Raw genomic sequence first — 18,091 nt, forward strand, 5'->3', positions numbered from 1 at the left:
TGAAGCTCAATGAAGGAGAGACCGACAGGATGAGTCGCTGCTGACTACTGTTGGAAGTAGCGCTTTGGTCTGTCTATTCTTCTACTGTCCCGTTTATTGCGCTTCTTTCACCAATGAACAAAAAAAATAGTATTGGGCCACGTGGCTGTATGTGGAGCATTTATATAACAGGGGGTAACACGAAAATATTGACATGTGCGTCATGTGCTCCAGAATCTTACATGTATACCACTCCTTACAAGCTGCTTCGCATAACATCGATTCCCCCGTGGTGCGTGAGATCTGCCGAATTTCATCATAGTAGGAGTAGATGAGCGAATACAACATATTGATGGAGTAAATGAGGGCAATTCGACTTCAAACTGCTCTTGGATTGAAGCGATGTCATATAGCCCTTTGAACGTGTATGTTGGATCCTCAGTGACAAGTATCTTGAGGCACTTATGGGGGGGGAGGGGGGGGGTCAGGTCGGCTTCAGGACGAGGAGTTACAAACAAGCTGTCGGTAAGCCACTAGTTCTAGTGATATGAATGGCATAGATATATAGTTGCACAATGTTTTAAATCTGTGTTATGTGTCAAGAAAAGCTGAAATTTTCGCGTTCAAGAATCAGCATACAAATATATAAAAATTCAGGCAGCTTTCAGAATTTGGGGGAATCAATTTCATGCCACACCATCAGCAATTAGGTAGCAGAAATCCTTATATATGCCACATGTTCTTCGCTTTGAGCCAAGCCTTATCAAGTGAATCGACGTCATTGCGTAAACTGTGTAGGTGTACATCGAGGCACTACCACGCACGTCTACTACAATTGAACGTGTTTAGATGTGAATGCGGCGCTAGTGTTGGGGCGTACACGGCTTTATCGAAACAGGTGCACGCTACTTTGTGGTGATTTCTATATGATAAGTAGCAGCTGTCGTTGCTGTATGCCTCTGGGGATGAGCGATCCTCTCCTACGGCTTGGTGTGTTATAGGAGTACATAAGTAATCTTTATTACTTTTTTTTCTGGATCATTGCCGAGGATCCCGAATTAAAAGCCGATTGAAAAGCCAGTGGTTGTTTCCTTCGATGTCTTGGCATCGAACGAAACAATTGCTGGCTTTCAAACTTTTAACCACTTGCAAACATTAAATAACGGGGCATATTTGATTTTTAGGGAGGGCTATTAAGGCAAAAATTTGTAGTAACATGCCGGATCAACGCTGGTGATGTCCTTATCAAATGTCCGCAGCTCTACGCTAATGAAAACTGAAACTGAAACTTCCGCACAAACACGGCGCCTTGATTCGGGATGACGGTGATGAAATTGCTAGCCGTTTTAAGCGCGACTCGTGTTTTGCGTCTGGCAACAAAGCCCTTTTTGTTTGTTTTTCTAAGCACGCACACCGTCGTGTTAGCTGCGAAGTGTGTGTCGCCGGTTGTGCGCGCGATGAGTTTCTCGTTGTGCAGCTAACGCGCAGTGATAGCGTTGTAACAGCCAGCTAATGTGATTGTAATACCCGCATATTGACGCATATTGAGTGAAACATGGCGATGCTGAAGCGCTCGCACAATACCTGCCTCGTCAAAGGTAAGTGACTTGTTCCCTACCAAGCTATTGGACGACGTATGCGTGGCGACCATCCGTGTCGAAAAAGAAATATAAAAAATGTTTGAAAATGACGTGGGTGCCTTGGCAGGCCTCAAACTTCACACATAACTATAGAGTCGGCGATGGATCAATCTGAGAGTTGTGCTCGTTGGCGAAGTGTCCTTAACGAGTGTTCGCTATGAGGCCGATTACGAACAGCTGAGGGCCTGATGAAGAGATCGTTCTTTTACTGCGATGACTGCGGTCGTTCTTGAATTAATCCAGTGCGCCGATCGGATGACGAGATCGTTCTATATTCTCACTTCTGAACAAGCTTTCAAGATGTTTCTGCGCATGGAGGTCACGGCATCTGCCGCAGTACTTGTGTTCACTGAAAGTCTCGCTCTGGTTGACAGTGCAGTGTTCTCGAGCACTCAGTTTCTCATAGGCAGCGGCGCTGAATACGTTACTTGCATACGAGAGAAATCATTTTGCATTCGTGCTCAATAAAATGTGAAAAGGCTTTGGCTCATTGTTAACTGTTAGTGCCTGAAATGGCACCCATATTTGTACCGCATGTGACTGGTAGACGCAGAAGGACGTGGGGCCTATACTTATTAGTAACTTGATTACGTGCAAACTGCTGTGGCTGTTCATGAAAATGGAGTTATCAACTTAGGCAATTTTGAGGTTTAATAACTGACTTAGAAGTGTGGCAGCTTGGGCCAGTTGGTATGACATGACGATAAGCGCGAGAACAGAACGATGACACAGAGACTCCGTGTCCTTCCTGTCTCTGTGTCGTCGTTCTGTTCTCGCGCTATAACTATCGTCATGTTAATAATTGACGCGTGAATTCTCGACCGCGGTGCTCTAGTTTTGAAACTTCGATAGGACTAGTCCTACTGGGAGTGTGTGATTCGCGCGTACTGCGTGAGGTAGAGAGTACTATTTACACGGTTTCATCCACGCTAGCGCTGTTATCCTCAGAGGGAGTTCCGTCGAAGTGCTTTGTATGCTGTGCCACCTCTTGGAAAGTCTAAGAAAAATGTGGCATAATATCTGATTTTTGGTTGAAGTTATCGTGCCTGATACATCGTTTTTTTTTTTTTGCTCTAAAGATTAAGTCAGAGCTTTTTCGAAGTTTGTCAGCGCCCACCTCCCTTTTTCAGTGCCTGTGGTACGCCTCCTATCAACAATTATTATGAATCGGTGAGACCACCGTCAGCACATATTAACAGTAGTTACAGTATAGCTGTCTTGCGATGATAGCAGCTACTAAGAACATCACAGCATATCCACGGAGTGAATGATGATGAGTGGGGCGAAGCGTCCGTCAACCCGTCCGTTATTCCGTCCGTCCGCGCGACCATCCGTGCGTCCATCCATGCGTCCGTCCGTCGGTCCATCCGTGAGTCCATCCATCCATCTGCCCGTCTGTCTGTTCGCGTGTCCATCCGTCCGTCCGTCTGCTAGTCTGTATGTCCGTCCATTCGTGCGTCTATCTAAAGAACACTCCAAGTGCCGCCATCTCGCATCCCCTGTGGCACATACCCGCTCTAGAGCGGGTATGTGCCACCGGTGGTTACGTACTGCTACATACATACAAGGGATGGACAGATCCACGCCTCCCCTAAAACAAAAGAGCCAGATACCCTCCCTCCCCAGCTTTACATCCATTGACTGCCTCACCCCCTTTTTAAAATGGGTAACGTGGTCCACTTTTGTTGAAAAATGAAATATTTACAGCATAGCATATTCATTAATATAACCCTGAGCTCTTGTGCCTTGGCTTCTAACTGGTTCCGAGGAGAAATCTCTAGAAAATTTGAGTACTTCTAGGTCCGTCAGCACCTGTGAATATATATGTCTGCCAATTTGCCATTGCAAGTTTTTAGTGAAGTATTACAGAAGGGGAAATTCGAAATGTTCTTGCAGATTAACTTCACTTTGCAAGAATGTGGCCATTATTTGTGCAGTATGGAGGTGAAAATCCAGGGCTTTAGTTTGGACTCATAGTGGAAACATTCAATCACAGCTTATTAAAATGCTAGTTGCATTATTATAATAATAAGGAAAGAATACACTGACCATGTAAACAACACAGATATAAGTTTTTTTATATACACCTGATTCAGTTGTGTATAGCAGTGGTCATTTTCTTTCTATTTACCTTACCTTTGATGAACCTGTTTGTTATCAATACAGTTTTTATAGTGCAAGTGAATTACTCATAAGATCACACATCATTTGAGTTGTGTGACCATTTTTTATTGTTTTGTCTTACCAGAATGATGCAGCCTAGATTACTTTATGGAACAGTTTTGATGGCACTGTCATGTGGCAACACCTCCAGCATTTCAGCTAGTACCACTTAATGGGAGGACGGCATAATGGGCAAAGGAACGGACAGGAGTTGTGGATATCCTGACATCAAGCAAGAAATGGACCTGGGCTGGTCACGTAATGTGTAGAACATACAATGTGGTGGATGATAAGAACAACAGATTGGTTACGAATGGGATGGAAAATGCAGTCAAGGAAAGGAGAGAGTTGGATGGAGTGACGAAATTAATGGTGAATTCCACAGGCAGTTCCGGAGGGGCCAAAGAACTCTGCAACGGGAGCACCCCACTCTGGCAGAGGGCAACCAAAAGGAATCTATCAGTGAAACACAGGTGCTCCAGCTAGAGCTAATGGCAGGGAGCTCTATAGCACATGCGCTTCCAGTGAAATTTCAAAATGACACTCCAACGCAATATAGTCAGGTACAACGTAAGAAGGCAGGAGAGGCCCCGCCCAGATGACCGAAGTGCAGCAGTCAATTTGCTCCGCGACTTAAGAAATAGTCCCGCTCAAAAAATCGTGACTGCTTCTAAAACGCGTATTTGTTGGTATAAATAAAATTTGTGTATCATGATGAGTGCTTTGGTAAAGCTGTAATGATGGAAATACTACAGCACATGTCGGATCCCTAGAAAGAATTTACTCCATGCCTTCTACAACGCTGTGCGTCGTCTGCTATAAAGCAAGATCGACGGCACCGGGCGTGTAATTCAAAAGCAGTTGCTGGTTTCATAGCATAAGATTTGTATGAACTTTTTGTGTGTTCGAACAATCTTTTCTTTCTTTTTTTCAATGTGCCAGGCTTTTTTTTTTGTTTTTTGTTGCGAACCTGCGATCTCGTGAGTTGGCGCACGGCATTCCATGTCAGAGTAATTCAATTATATGAGTTGCGAAACTGCCTTCCGAAATCCGGAAACGCAGTTGGCCCAATTTATTGGGAGTTAGCTGAAATTCACGCCACCTGGGAGCGGCAACACAAAACACAAATAATGCCTTAATAGTAGGTGTGCGGATCGAAAGGTGGCACAACAATTTGCTCACTTCTGACAAGGGGGCCAATGATGTGTCCGGATCCTAATAATGGTTTTGCTCCATCACTTCGCCACGTTCGACGAGAAATGCACGAGCACAGTACACAAACACACTTGCCGCTCACTGTAGATATCACGCTTTGGCAAACTCTCCTCATCGCAACTTCACTTGTGTGCAAATAAGACGCCTTGAAACAAACACGCACAATGTTTGTTTGCATGGTATCTCGCCGCAAGATCCAGTTTTCAGACTAAGTGCAGCGTCAGCGATGTTCACTGGAATCTCTCTTCGCCTGCTCACGATTCAGAACAAACACACGCGGTAGAAATTGTGTATTGTAAGCTCACAATAATATTTCCAGCATGATAGATCACCACACATAATTTGAATTCACTCTGATGAAGGAAGACGCACACAGCGAACAGGACTCGGCCCAGTTCGAAGCGAGGGGTGGCCATGTTAGGCATGTTCTCCATTGGCTGGGTCAGAGGCTAGAATGTAGTCCGTCACATGACGTCACCTGAAGTGCGCGACTGTTGGTGGAGGCTCGTGTACATCGGCCTTTTATGGGGGAAAATGCCGCTGCCCTCTTGAGTTGCAGCTGACTATAGTAAATTTTTTTTTTTCCAAATTGCGACTTGTCCTCACAAGGTGCACATGGAGAGTGCATTGGTCAATCACGTGGTACACCCTGGCTGGTCATGTGGTACGCCACACACTGCATGTGCGGGATGCTCACGATGGAGCTCCTCTGGATCTGCCAATCGAACATAATTGCTACGCATGGAGCAGAGAAGGTGCTCAAAACTGGGAATTGCTCCAAACCTGCCAGTGGAAGACACCATAATAAGTCTGCAGAGATGAAATGGAACCACAGGTGCTACGGGAAGTGCTCCGAATTTCCATTAAAAGACACCATGATAAGTTTGCAGGAGTAAAAGGGAACCAGCTTGTGCAGAACTTGGTACAGTGGAGATACTGCGAGAAGCCTTCTTCATGTAGTGGGCTAAATTAGGTTTACAAAATTCGGAACATCCCACATACCTTGGGAATCGATGTTATGCGAGAAATGCGGAGAGAAGGTGACAGTGTTGTAATGTTTTTATTGATCAAAACATTACGAAATGTCACTAAAGATATGTTAATGTACAAATGTTGTATTCTCAGACATATTAAACAGTCGCGTGTTTCTGTTGCGTAACAATGCCAACAGCAACATGGGTATTAGCAAGCACAAAAGTGGTAAGCGAATATGTAGCAATTGTTCCAGCGAGGCTGGTGGCCCTGGCCATCGCTCGATAAATGAGCTTCAGTAGATGTCGCTTCACTATGATTGTCGTTAACCTGACGGGACGGCTGTATCCGTTCGTCCGTCTATCTGTTCGTCCTTCATACTAGTTTGGGACTACAACTTCAAGCTATGTACATTAGGACCTATAGCTTTGCCCACTCGTCGTCATTCACGTCGTAGAGATGCACTTTTTTTTTCTTAATGCTCTTGAATTAAAATTACCATGTCTGTTTGCGTCGTTTGGTGGTTGATATGAACTGTCAAGCGCCTTCAGTTCATTGCACTCCACTACAGTTGATCTTAACGCGAGTGCTGTTTCAAAGGAGTACATATGTAATGTTAATAAAAAATGCTATAGCTATAACTGCATCACCAATTGACGCTTCACACACATTAGTCTACTTGAAAAGCAGTTGTGAGACTCGATATGGCTTTGTGCTAGCCATGCAGAATGACGGGGTTCAGTTCCTGCTGGGATCCTGACATTTTTTCTTTACATTTGTTATGTCAACGCAGCCGAGAGAGAGAGAAATGTACATTTATTTAGAAAACTGTTTCGACAGAGGCCCGGTGTCACCCTAAGGTGGGAGGGTTTCCTAGTCCAGGAACTCTCTGGCTTCGACTGCCCTCTTGGTCCTGGCGACGAGTTGTCGCTGGTCTTCCCAGCAACAACGCAGCCGATGTCAGATTTTTTTCTTAACGCTCACATGTTCAAATTACCCATATATGTTCTTGCCGTTCCTGGGTAAGGTATGTAGTGTTAGTCACCTGTGTCACATACACTCCTACCAGTAACACATACCCACCCGCAGGTATGTGCCACTGTTTGGTGATAAGTGTTTGATGATGTACCCGATCAGATTGTGACATTGTTCATGTCATGACCAGCGAGCCGTATTTTTCAAACCATCCTACCCTCTCATAATAATTTTGGTTTACTCCAAATTAAAGGAACACGAAAGAGAAACAATGAGTAGTTTTAGATTGATAAACCGCACTCTCAGAACTCGTTTCACTGTCATAAGTTTATTATTAGCAGAGAAAATCAAGGTTGAAGTTGTATTCTTGAATTTCACGCCATGATCTTCGCACGTGACGTAAGAAATTCCACAATGTACTTTTCATATTTTTGGGACATAGGCTTCGAAAATTTTCTGAAAGTTCGTATGCTAAGTTTATGGCGCTCACCGGTGACGGTGTATCGATTAGAAGGTACATAGTTTATCGACTATAAGGTACATAGCACTTAGTTCACGCCTTCAAAATTTATGGCGTCACAGTGTCTGGTGCAGGAATCTTATAGTGGCGTCTCCACCTGCAGTATACTTGTGCATTTTCTCGCTTACCAAGTTTCATACGACGGTAAGAGTGGTATTTTCGGGATTGTGAAATAGTGGTTCACTAATATGTGAAAAAGCGTTTTGCTCTTAAGTGTCTCTTTAAGGGCGTTTTCACGAGAGCACCCAGACATAGGTGGCTAGATAGACAGACAGAGACTTCAAAAATGCTTGCAACGAGGCAAAGAAATACTTTGTATTTAAAGTTATGATGATGCTGATTATGATTACGTTTCTAAAGCAGCCAGTAGTCACTGCACATTTATGCTTCCTTGTGTACCAACATCATGCATGAACGCAGTTATGTTGGTGCACAATAGCAGTGCGTGCAGTATGTGTGCTTTAAGAAGCACGAACTGCTAAGTGAGATGGTAATTCATCTTAACTGGGGTGCATAAAAAAATTGAAGCACAAAAGGAAGACATTTAGACGCAGCGTGCCTGCGCTGTGTCTAGGTGTCTTCCTCTTCTGCTTTAATTTTTTCGCTCACCGCAGTTAAGGTGTACTTTTAAGTATATGGGTTGCCCTGTCTCTTCCATGGTACATTTAAAATTTGTTTTTTCATAGTCTTATGTTCCGCAAAACACCGAGAACAACGAATTTTGGACCCAGGACGGCTCTGAAAACTCAAATTCGTCATGTATAGGGCACACATGGGCTTCTGTATTTCATAGATGGGTAAGAGAAAGGTTTGTTTGGGAGATGTGATTACATTTTGAAGAAGTGGTGAAAGGTGGACTAGGCGAGTTTCATTCCTAAAATGATTACATGCAAATCACCGGTGGCCTGAGGCGATACATCCTGTTTGTTTTGTCTCTGGTCATATTGTTTTTGACTCGACTAAATTTAGCATATAGGCTATCTAGAATCAGTAACTCACTCACTGACTATTGTTATCATTTTAGGCTTTATCATTTTAGTGTGTTTTAGGCTGTTGGACTAGAAGCATGGCTGTCTGTGTGCTGCAACTGTGGGAAGGTTTGGGGAAATTGAGACTAATTTGTGACATATTCTGCAGTAAAGAAAGGGTTAAAGATTACGTGTGATAAGGAAGCCATGATCTCTGCAGTTTCTGGTTCTTTTCGCCATTGTGCTCGGTTGGTCTCGCCAGTGAAGGGAAGTTCATTATTCCTCTGTCTCCAGTAACAAATTTCTCATGTAGGTCACAACTGTCACAACGATAGTGTTGGGAGAAAGGTGGCATCTTTCTGATAGTATGGTCTTGCTGCATAGCATTCGGCCTAGCCATTGCATTGGTTGAAACACGTACACATGCATTTTACCCCCCTCTTTTAGGTTGTAAAACAAGTGTACTTGGGCAACACAGGTGCCAGAATATTTGCTTGTAAGCACACCATTACCTTTGTGAAGGCTCATGGTCAGTATTATTTTATACTAATAAATTGTTCTCCTGTGGTTATATGCAAAGAACAAAAATTATTCTGTAGTTCCACATTATCGTAAGAATAAAAACTATTTAGACAGTATTTTAAGTAATAATGGTTTCACAATATGATAGACATTAATTGACCTGTAACCACCCGGCATGCATAAACCACAAGTGAGCAGAGTTTAGAATGCATGGTAGGGGCATTTTTCTGACCTAGTATCACAGACCGAATTATAGATGGAAAAATCTCTCAAGATGTGTGAGAAACACTGAGTGCCTCATTTTCATGAATCAGTATGCTAGCATGTTCTATGGGAAAAGAAGGGCACATGAAAAGAAGCTTGCCTTAGCTTGTCTAGTAGTCCGGTGTCAGGTTCTCCTCTACTGTCATTCCTTCCTCAACGTTTGTGACGCTTTCAAGCTCTGTGAGCTGGGTTGTACTGTTTCAATGTAACATGCATCTATGATTTCTATCAGCAAGCACAATTCTGTTTGAATTTCTTTCGCTTTCCCGTTTTTCCTGGAGTAATGATGTGCTCTTTGCAGGCCTCTTCGCTTCCTTGGCCGTAACATGCCTGGTCGGCCTCTACTATGGCTACCGGCTTATGGTGTCCAACGAGGCCAAGTTTTCATTTGGCCGGACTGCTGGTGGTAATGAGTTTTTTTTTTAGCACCTTTCAGGAACAAACCTGAAAAATGTGTTTGGGAGGCATGCAGTGTTACATTTCACAGCTTGATTCATTTTAGAAATAGTGGTTGTTTTTGCATATACTGAAGGTCTGCAGTTTAAATTCCTCGATTATATTCCACTGAAGACAAAATGAAGAAAAAGAGAGAGAGACTTTTATTGTAAACACAAAGATTTCTGTCGGCATGTATAAATCACTGGCATACCACTCTGGATAGGGATGTGGAAGCGGGTTATAAGATTTCAGTAGACAGGGAAGAAAAGAATGATTAAATAAAAAATGCTCATCCCTTTTTGTAGGTGCACTCTGGGAACAGGGTTGGTGCGAGGTTTGGCTAATAAAATGTGATGCAAAAAGAGATTCTACTTTAACGAAAAAATCAAGTGCTCTTGACATAGTTTTTGATAAAAATGATGGTAATAACACTGTTGTCAATTTCCATGAGTGACGCGTTCCGCGTGTAAAAAACGAGAAGTTGCAGTCCACCTGACTAGCATCTCTTGCCTTCTGTAGAAAAATAGTGTTGATTATTATGATCACTTTTCGTGCTAATATTTTCGAAATCGCTTGTTATGTCCGTACTTTTCACTCACTGTTGATTGTGCATGAGTTATAAAAGATTGAGCTTCTTTGGATATGCACCTGTATGTCTTCTTGCTATGTAATGAAAAAGTGACATGCTGGGTTGTGTTTCATCTCACATGGGGTCTGCAATGCTGTCAGATGTGCAAATAACATTCATGGCATGGCATCATTGCAGTTCACTGTGTATATATTAAAATATCAGGTTTCACTGAAGAAACAAAACAAAAATATTCATGCATGTTACTGAGAAATTAAGCCCAGCATCAAGACTGCAATTAAGCCTAAAAGTTCTGTGAGCATCATGTGAAGTTTAATCTTTTTTTGCCTGCTCATGGAGGAAGGAATAAAGTGAGGAGAGCTCATTACAACACATATTGTGAAGCTGGAAGTTGGGAAGATAAGACAACTCCTCCTCGCAAGGTTTGTCACGCTTTAGCAGCTCCCGTATGCGCAACTGGTGCCGGCAAGAGGAAGGCGGGCCGCGTGAGACGATTTCAGACTCGCCGAGTGGCACTGCCACCGTTATCTGAGAGATGAGGTACAAAAGCGAAACTGTTGTGTTGATTAAGAGCAAACATGCTGCGATACTCACTTGTGGAGTGCCTGTTTGCCAATCACAGCCTCATTACGGCTCATATTGGGCATCTACAATAAACTTGCAGCTTTGCACTTCATGTTTAATCCACTGAATGAAATAGAGCAATGGTGCGAATCAGCCAGATAATTGCCACGGGCAAGCTGTTTTCTTCTGTAGATATGGTAAGCTCGGAGTACAGAATATAAAGTAACAGAGTAATGTTATCTTGCTTTTTAGCCAGGAGAAGCGGCTCCGAATCCTTCTCTGCCCGTGTGTGTCATGATACGTGTGCACGAGTTTCGTTCGCAGCAGCACAGGTTGGCCGACTGTGACCATATCGAACAAAACTTGGCCAAAGTTGAGGTTATCTTGTGGAAAACATTAACAACATACGTTAATTCAAACAATAAATCACCTTACTTCTTACTTTGTCAGGCATGTCTGTAATTCTTGACTCGGCAAACTCCGGGGAGCACAGTGGCCCGCATACTTCCTTCCGATAGTTGTGACCGTCGTACACAGAAACAGCTCATCGCCACCCTCGTATTACGATTCATAGGCGCTGCCGTTCTCGTCTTGTAATCGCTGAGGCACATCCTTCCATCGTTGAGGCACGCAAGAGTACAGTGCCCAAGGAAAACAGCAAAGCTGTGGCGCCAACAATTTTCGGAGAAGTGGTCGCGAGCTTCGAAAACAACCGCTTTCGAGTGCAACTCATATAAACTGAACTCACAACCGTGAAGATCAGTGCTCACTGCAGGCTTCTGGCACATTGCATTGTCCTTGAAGTCCAACAGCTGCATACAAATGCACATTCCGAACTCCAGCCATCTCTCGACAAGGTGGTCATAGGAGGGGTCAGGCAGATAACACAAGACAAGGACATGACCACAAAATCCTGGAACCCTTTTGCAAAAGTATGTAACTTCCACCACGCTTTTCGCTCTGTAGTTCGGATTGCAAAGGCCTCTCCTCAGCTTTCCTTCCTCCATGAGCGGGCTGTATAGGCAAGGCTCATGAATAAAGAAATAACAGCCTCAGAAGATGCAGTCTGTGATATGCCATGCTGGTGAGAAATTTGAAGGCAGTGGTGCCACTTGTCTCCTTTTCTTACACATTTTGGCAGCTTGACATGCCTTCTTTAACAAAGGTGGCTTTCTCGTTGGTGAAGGTGTATCTGTATTTTACTTATGAAGTGCATCTCAATTTTCTTCGGTGTATTTTTAAAGACAACGATTTTCTCTTCAACTCAATGTGCCATCAGGTGAACCTCTGGTCGAGTCTGATGAAAGTGGCCCGGGTGCTCCTGTACACGTGGTGTTGGTGACGTCCAATGCCGGGCTGGGAGGTGCTGTGGCGGCCATGGTGAGCATGGTGCACCACAGTCGCCGGCCGACGTCCTCGCTGCGCTTCCACGTGGTGACGGACAATGCGACCCAGTTTCACCTACACGCCTGGATGCACCAGGCACAGCTGGCACAGTTCCAGTACGAGGTGCTCACCTTCCCTCAGGCTCAGCTTGTCGCTCCCGAGCTGGTCACCATCCTGCAGGTGAGGGACCTCAGGACACTGAGTTTCAGAACAGTCAGTCGTGTGAGGGTATCAGCAAATCAGTTAAAAGGGATGCTAAAGTGAATAAGTTAACTTGTTTCCATTGCATACCTGCCAGGTCTCCCGATTTGCCCGAGAGATTCCCGAATTTCAACCACTTTGTACGATTGTACGACCGAGATAGAAATTTCCCGAAAGTGCCTGCGTGTTTGTCTCAAAGCGGGCCCTAGTTTGGCAATTTAGCACGAATGCACACGCGTGGAGTGCCGATTGTCATCGCCATCGTTGAAGAGCTTGAATGTGCGTAGTCGACCAAGCGGAGCCGTCGCAAAAACGAGCGAGCCTGCCAGTACTTCTCCGAGTATGTGAATGCAGCGCCGCCGCTCTGTGAGCTATGAGGCGCAAGGCAGGTGTTGTGGCGCTGGCGTCAGATTCTGCTGTATTTTCCACGCTGATGTCACTGAGTGATAGCACTGACACCGCTGGCACATTGACTTGCCGTTCTTTTTATGAGCATTGCTTGTGTTCTTGTGTCGCGAGCTCTGTTAGCGTGGCTAGCGCTGTGCCGCGTTGCTGTCTGCAATGGCACTCAGCAAAGAGCGAAAAAATATCTTCAGGTGTTCTTAAAGCAGTGTACGACAGAGTTCGGTTGTGTTATCGCCTCGCGGAAAGGTGAGCACCATGCGTTCTGCACCATTTGTAAGTGCGACATCAGTATATCCCACGGCGGCAGGACTGACGTGGTTGCGCACATTTCATCGAAGAAGCACACCAACAATGTTCAGTGCCAGGAGAAACAGCATCTAATGCAACAATTTTTCGGTAAATTAGACGGTGACAATGATGTGATACGTGCGGGAGGTTTGTTTACCGCTTTTCTGCTGAGCACAGCATTCCGTTGAGTGTCTCCGAACACATGGGACCCTTGCTGCAGAAGATGTTTCCAAAATGCAATGTTGCGAAGCGCTACGGCTGTGCTAGAACTAAGACTACAATGATTGTCGGCGAAATGGCAGGCCATGCACAAGAGTGTGTGGTGAGTGCCTTAAAAAGACGAGTTTTTGCGGTTGCCACTGATGGCTCGAACGACAGCCAGGCACAGCTGTGCCCCATCGTGGCCACCTTCTTTGCGGAAGAATCGGGCCTTATCGAGAGCAAACTGCTTACCTTAAGCACCCTAAAAGGCCCTTCAACAAGGCGCAACATCGCCAAGTTAATTATGGACAGTTTTGCGTCATTGAATGTGCCGTTGTCTAATTGCATAGCTTTTTGCTGTGACAATGCCAACGTGATGATGAGTAATAAGAATGGCGTAGCAGCAGCGCTGACCGAGGCCCATGAAAGCATTGTGAAAATTGGATGCCCATGCCATTCAATAAACATTGCGGCTGAAAAGGCAGCTTCTTGTCTCCCAGCGAAAGTGGGCGAAGTCCTTGTGGACATTTTTTATTATTTAGAAAGAAGTGCTAAAAGAAAAAGAGTTTCACGAACTGCACAATAAGGAGTTTCGCAAGATTCTAAAGCACGTTCCAACCAAATGGCTTTCGCTGGGAAAATGCCTGGAAAGGCTTCTATATCAGTGGGCACCGCTCTTGAGTTTTTTCCTTCAAGAAGTGAAAAGAGATGCCACTGCAGGGTTCCAATTTCTGACCTACTACGACATTCCCAAAATGCCAGCACGAGCTGAAGACACTGAGCAGCACCAGTTCAGACAGAAGAGAAAGAAGTCTGTTGAATGAACACCTGTGCCTGTGAAAAAAGTTAAGGCTACTGATGTGTGCAAGACTGGATCAACTTGCATAACACGTGAGGAACGACTGTTCGTGTTCTTGTGCTCGGAGCTTAGCAAAGCTTGCTGTCTGTTTTTAAATAAAATTATTCCTGCTTTTGAGACAGTCAAATGCCGCCTACAAGCACTGGCACCCCTAATACACAAGCTACAGCCTATACTTCTAAACCTTCTTGAAGACATTCTTTCAAGGTTTGTGAGGCCAGCACTGCTAAAGTCGCACAGTGACATCTGTTTGATAGACTTCCACAGCAGAAATGTGCAAAAGGATAACCAAGACTTGGTAATTGGACACCAAGCTGAGTGTGTTGTTGAAAAGCTCAAGCCAAGTGACAAAAAGGAATTTTTTGAGGCTGTTAGAAGGTACATAGTTGCTGCATGCGACTACATGCGCCTCAAATTTCCTTTTAGAAATGAGGCTTTGATCAATGCACGTATTGCGGATATTGAAGCTATGGATAACATGTCATTTAAGGATGTTCTTTTCTTTGTTGAGCGGTTTTCAGCGTTATTGCCACAAAACGAGCAAGAGACCAGAGATCAAGCTACTAATGCACTGGAAATGGAATTTGTGAAGATGCAGTCTTTCAAAATTCCTACAAATATACTGAAAGAGGAACGGGCCGATGTGCAGTGGAGAAAAATCCCTCTACTGAAAGGCGAAGATGGACTTATAAAATTCAGTCCCTTTGCTCAAGTGATGCTGGGAATCCTTTCAGTACTGCACAGCAATGCTGAATGCGAGCGGCAGTTCAGCATTGTGAGAAGGACTCGAACAGAGTTTCGTGCTTCCATGTCAGACAAGACACTTGGGCAACTACTTCAGGCCAAATGTCATAGCCGCGAACCGTGTTATTCACAGGTATATTCCGAGAAGTTTTTGAAGAGGGCCAAATCTGCACAACAAAAATTGGGCAGCAATGTAACTGCGAGTGACACAGCTTGGACTAGCGTGGCGCTAAGGTTGGACTCCTCGTACAGTTTCTCCGTGCAAAAAAACAATCTTTTGGCAAAGTGCTGGAGTGGCAGTGGTGAACATTGTTATGCCCGACAGTGCTCGAAGGATTTCTCGAAAACTGTGGCTTCAGCCACGTCGAAGATTTAGTGGTGGTGACCACAGCAGGGTAGGTTGTTGGCGGTTTACAAAAACTATACCATTATTGTGCCATGATAACTCCATAAAAATTCAATCTTGAGAAAAAGCGTGTGAAAAAATTCCATCCCCCGTGACCCCCCCCCCCCCCCCCCCCCGGTTGCATCTCCCTAATGCCTGGCTGCCAACCTGGCAGGTATGCCATTGATAATCTCTACTCTGAAAACTCTAGTGACATTAATGTCACCTACATAGAGGAGAAAACGAAGTACAGTTTCATCTTTTCCTCTTTCACCAAAATAATTGCGCAAGACATCGCTGCTTTCAAACTTTCATATTTTGTTTTGTTTTTCATGTTTCAGCGACTTTGGCTCGATGAAATTTTCTGAAACTTGGCATACAAAGTGTATGGCAACTTCAGAGGACTTCATTTTTACTGATAACGGACTATGTATGACCTAGTAGGTGGCGTCTCCGTCTGCATTCTCTTCTTGCTTATTTTCGGGCTTATCAGATGCCTTCTTGTAACAAGCATGGTGATCTTGTAATTGTGACATGATAATTTGCAAATGTGAATCATTTTTCGACTTAGTGCCCATCCAAGACGAAGGGAGATTCATGACAGGGAGAAGTTTTTGCTGGTGCAGTGAACTATTTTATATTTTCACGAAGCTTTACTGCATCTTACAGACTTCACCAAAACTGGTTTACCATATTCAGTGTCCTTATTCTCCAAGTCCTCAATTCGCCTTCATGTTTCAGTCTACTAGCCTCCTCATTGACTCGGATGATAGAGCAACCACCCTCAAAAGGTATTGGTTGAGTGCTTGAATTTCGAACCACAGTGAGTTAATCAACTAGGTAACTGCGATTCTTTGGCCTTCATCCAGATGTTATTCTAGCTCCATGCTGTAAATCAGGTAGATGATAATCTTTCTCTTTAATGTGAGCATAATGCAGCATAACGTGGTTACAACAGATCCGCTTACAACAGACATTCGGTTACTACATACCGATTGGTGGCGTTATGCTGACCTCTCTATTTGTTCCATTGGTAGAACTTCATTTACTACAGACTCTGGTACAGTGGATATTCAGATATAATTGTCTAAAATGTGAGGCCTGCAACGTGGTCAGGAGTGCGGCTGCAGTGTGCATGGCCGTGGTGTTCGATGTTTCAAAGTACGATATGCTCGATTGCGAGCACAAAGATCTGTCCCGTAGTGGTCTTCGTCGCTAGGTTCGAAGCGCTGATATGTAGAACGTTCACACCAACCGGTCAACGCTATGACAATCGGTTCGAGACGCACGCGTGTGATGTTTGCGACGAGTAATCTGAAGCTGAACTTCCGCTTGCAGCTGCCTTAACTCAGGAAAACAAAACTAGCGAAAAATGTAACTAAGTAATACAATTTTAGACAGCTGTGGGCGCGTGACGCACAAGAAGCAGACGCCGCTATCGCCGAGGCATATCCGGAACGGGCATTGCACCAGAGAGGCTTACTAGAGCAACACGGCAGAAGCAGCCATTCGGAATCTGCCGAATGAATTTCAACTATCTGCTTTTCGAACACTAAATGCTCTTTACAAAATACTTCTACGATGAGCTCCAAGTGGTGGCGAGCAGTTGGGCCGTCACAAAGCTATAAATTGTAGAAAAACGGCTTTTTTTTTTTGCCTTCACGATGATTTTCACCACCTTGGTGATCCTAAGAAACTTTTTACAGCATTTCTACGAGATAGAAAAAAGGCTACAGACACTGAAGAATGATTTTCAAGAAAAACAACTTTTTTATGCCCCATTAAGAACAAGTTCGACATGACTCGTGCTTATCTTTGGTTATAACATATCTATTCAGTCTTTCCGTAAAAGTCTGTAGTAACATTACTTGGATTTTATGTACTCCTTTTACAGCAGACCAAAATCCTCTTCACAATGGAGGTCTGTTGTTTTGAGGTTATATTGTACAAACATTTTTAAGTGACCTGGAACACAATTTTATTTTGGCCAAATAAGTTTGTGAATGAGTTGTGTGCACTACTCAAACAGTGTAATCCGAAGGTGCAGGATTTGTAGATGTATTATTTGGAATAAACGTTTAAGATCGCGCTGAAGCAACCAATGTAAACACTACTTGTTAACAGATTCGATGAAGTTTCGAGAACATTGCCTTCGAAATATTGCGTGCAGTGTCTTCACCAAGTGCAGTTTGTAAGGTTTGTTTTTAGGCATGAAAGCAATCTTGAGCATACTATCAGGTTCTGTGTCATGTCTGGCAAGAAATACAGTTAAACCTGCTTATAACAAACCTCCACATAACAAATTTCTCAATATAACGAAGTTTTTTTATTCCCCTCTGTTGCTCCATAGAAGCACATGTATTTGCGACCTCTATGTAACAAAGTAACAGCGGGAGACAACCTGGATATAACGAATTTTTTCCACAGACAATCTAGGATTTTCATCCCGGATTTTGGCATTTTAATACGAGCATGCATTTTCTGCGGATTCCCCGCCGGGGCACCCGCAGAAGATGCATGCTCGTACCAAAACGCCTATTGCGCACAGTGCACTAGGCCAAAGCGAGGCGGGCAGGCGGGCCTGCACCCCACGAGCCGGCGTTGTCGCCATTCTTGCCGCTGGAGCAGCATGTAGCAAAGGCCCCCCCACCTCCAAATCAAAAAGAAAATACCATAGCATTGCCAGCGCCACGATTTCAGTTAGCATCGCATATGTGGAGCCACCCTGCTTGTGGCGGGCTTTTTACTGAAGAGTTTTCACGCAGTATTCGTGTTTTTGTCCATGTCGTTCGCTCTGTTTTCGATGTCCTGCG

General features: G+C 44.2%; 1 protein-coding gene across 2 annotated transcripts in view; it reads left to right on the plus strand.

Moving 5' to 3' along the window:
- Positions 1-1,383: 1,383 nt before the first annotated feature.
- LOC142761629 (glycosyltransferase 8 domain-containing protein 1-like) overlaps positions 1,384-18,091 on the plus strand; it is a 47,686-nt gene continuing 30,978 nt past the window's right edge. Inside the window, exons 1-4 of one of the 2 annotated variants that reach the window (XM_075890779.1) lie at positions 1,443-1,577; positions 8,880-8,961; positions 9,520-9,624; positions 12,089-12,375. In XM_075890779.1, the coding sequence (XP_075746894.1) occupies positions 9,579-9,624; positions 12,089-12,375 (333 nt within the window). In that variant the 5' untranslated portion in view covers positions 1,443-1,577; positions 8,880-8,961; positions 9,520-9,578. Of the gene's footprint in view, positions 1,578-8,879; positions 8,962-9,519; positions 9,625-12,088; positions 12,376-18,091 lie in introns of both variants that reach the window. The other variant, XM_075890778.1, reaches the window with a different exon arrangement.

The sequence above is a fragment of the Rhipicephalus microplus genome, chromosome 3 (genome assembly GCF_043290135.1).
Source record: "Rhipicephalus microplus isolate Deutch F79 chromosome 3, USDA_Rmic, whole genome shotgun sequence".
Taxonomy (NCBI): domain Eukaryota; kingdom Metazoa; phylum Arthropoda; class Arachnida; order Ixodida; family Ixodidae; genus Rhipicephalus; species Rhipicephalus microplus.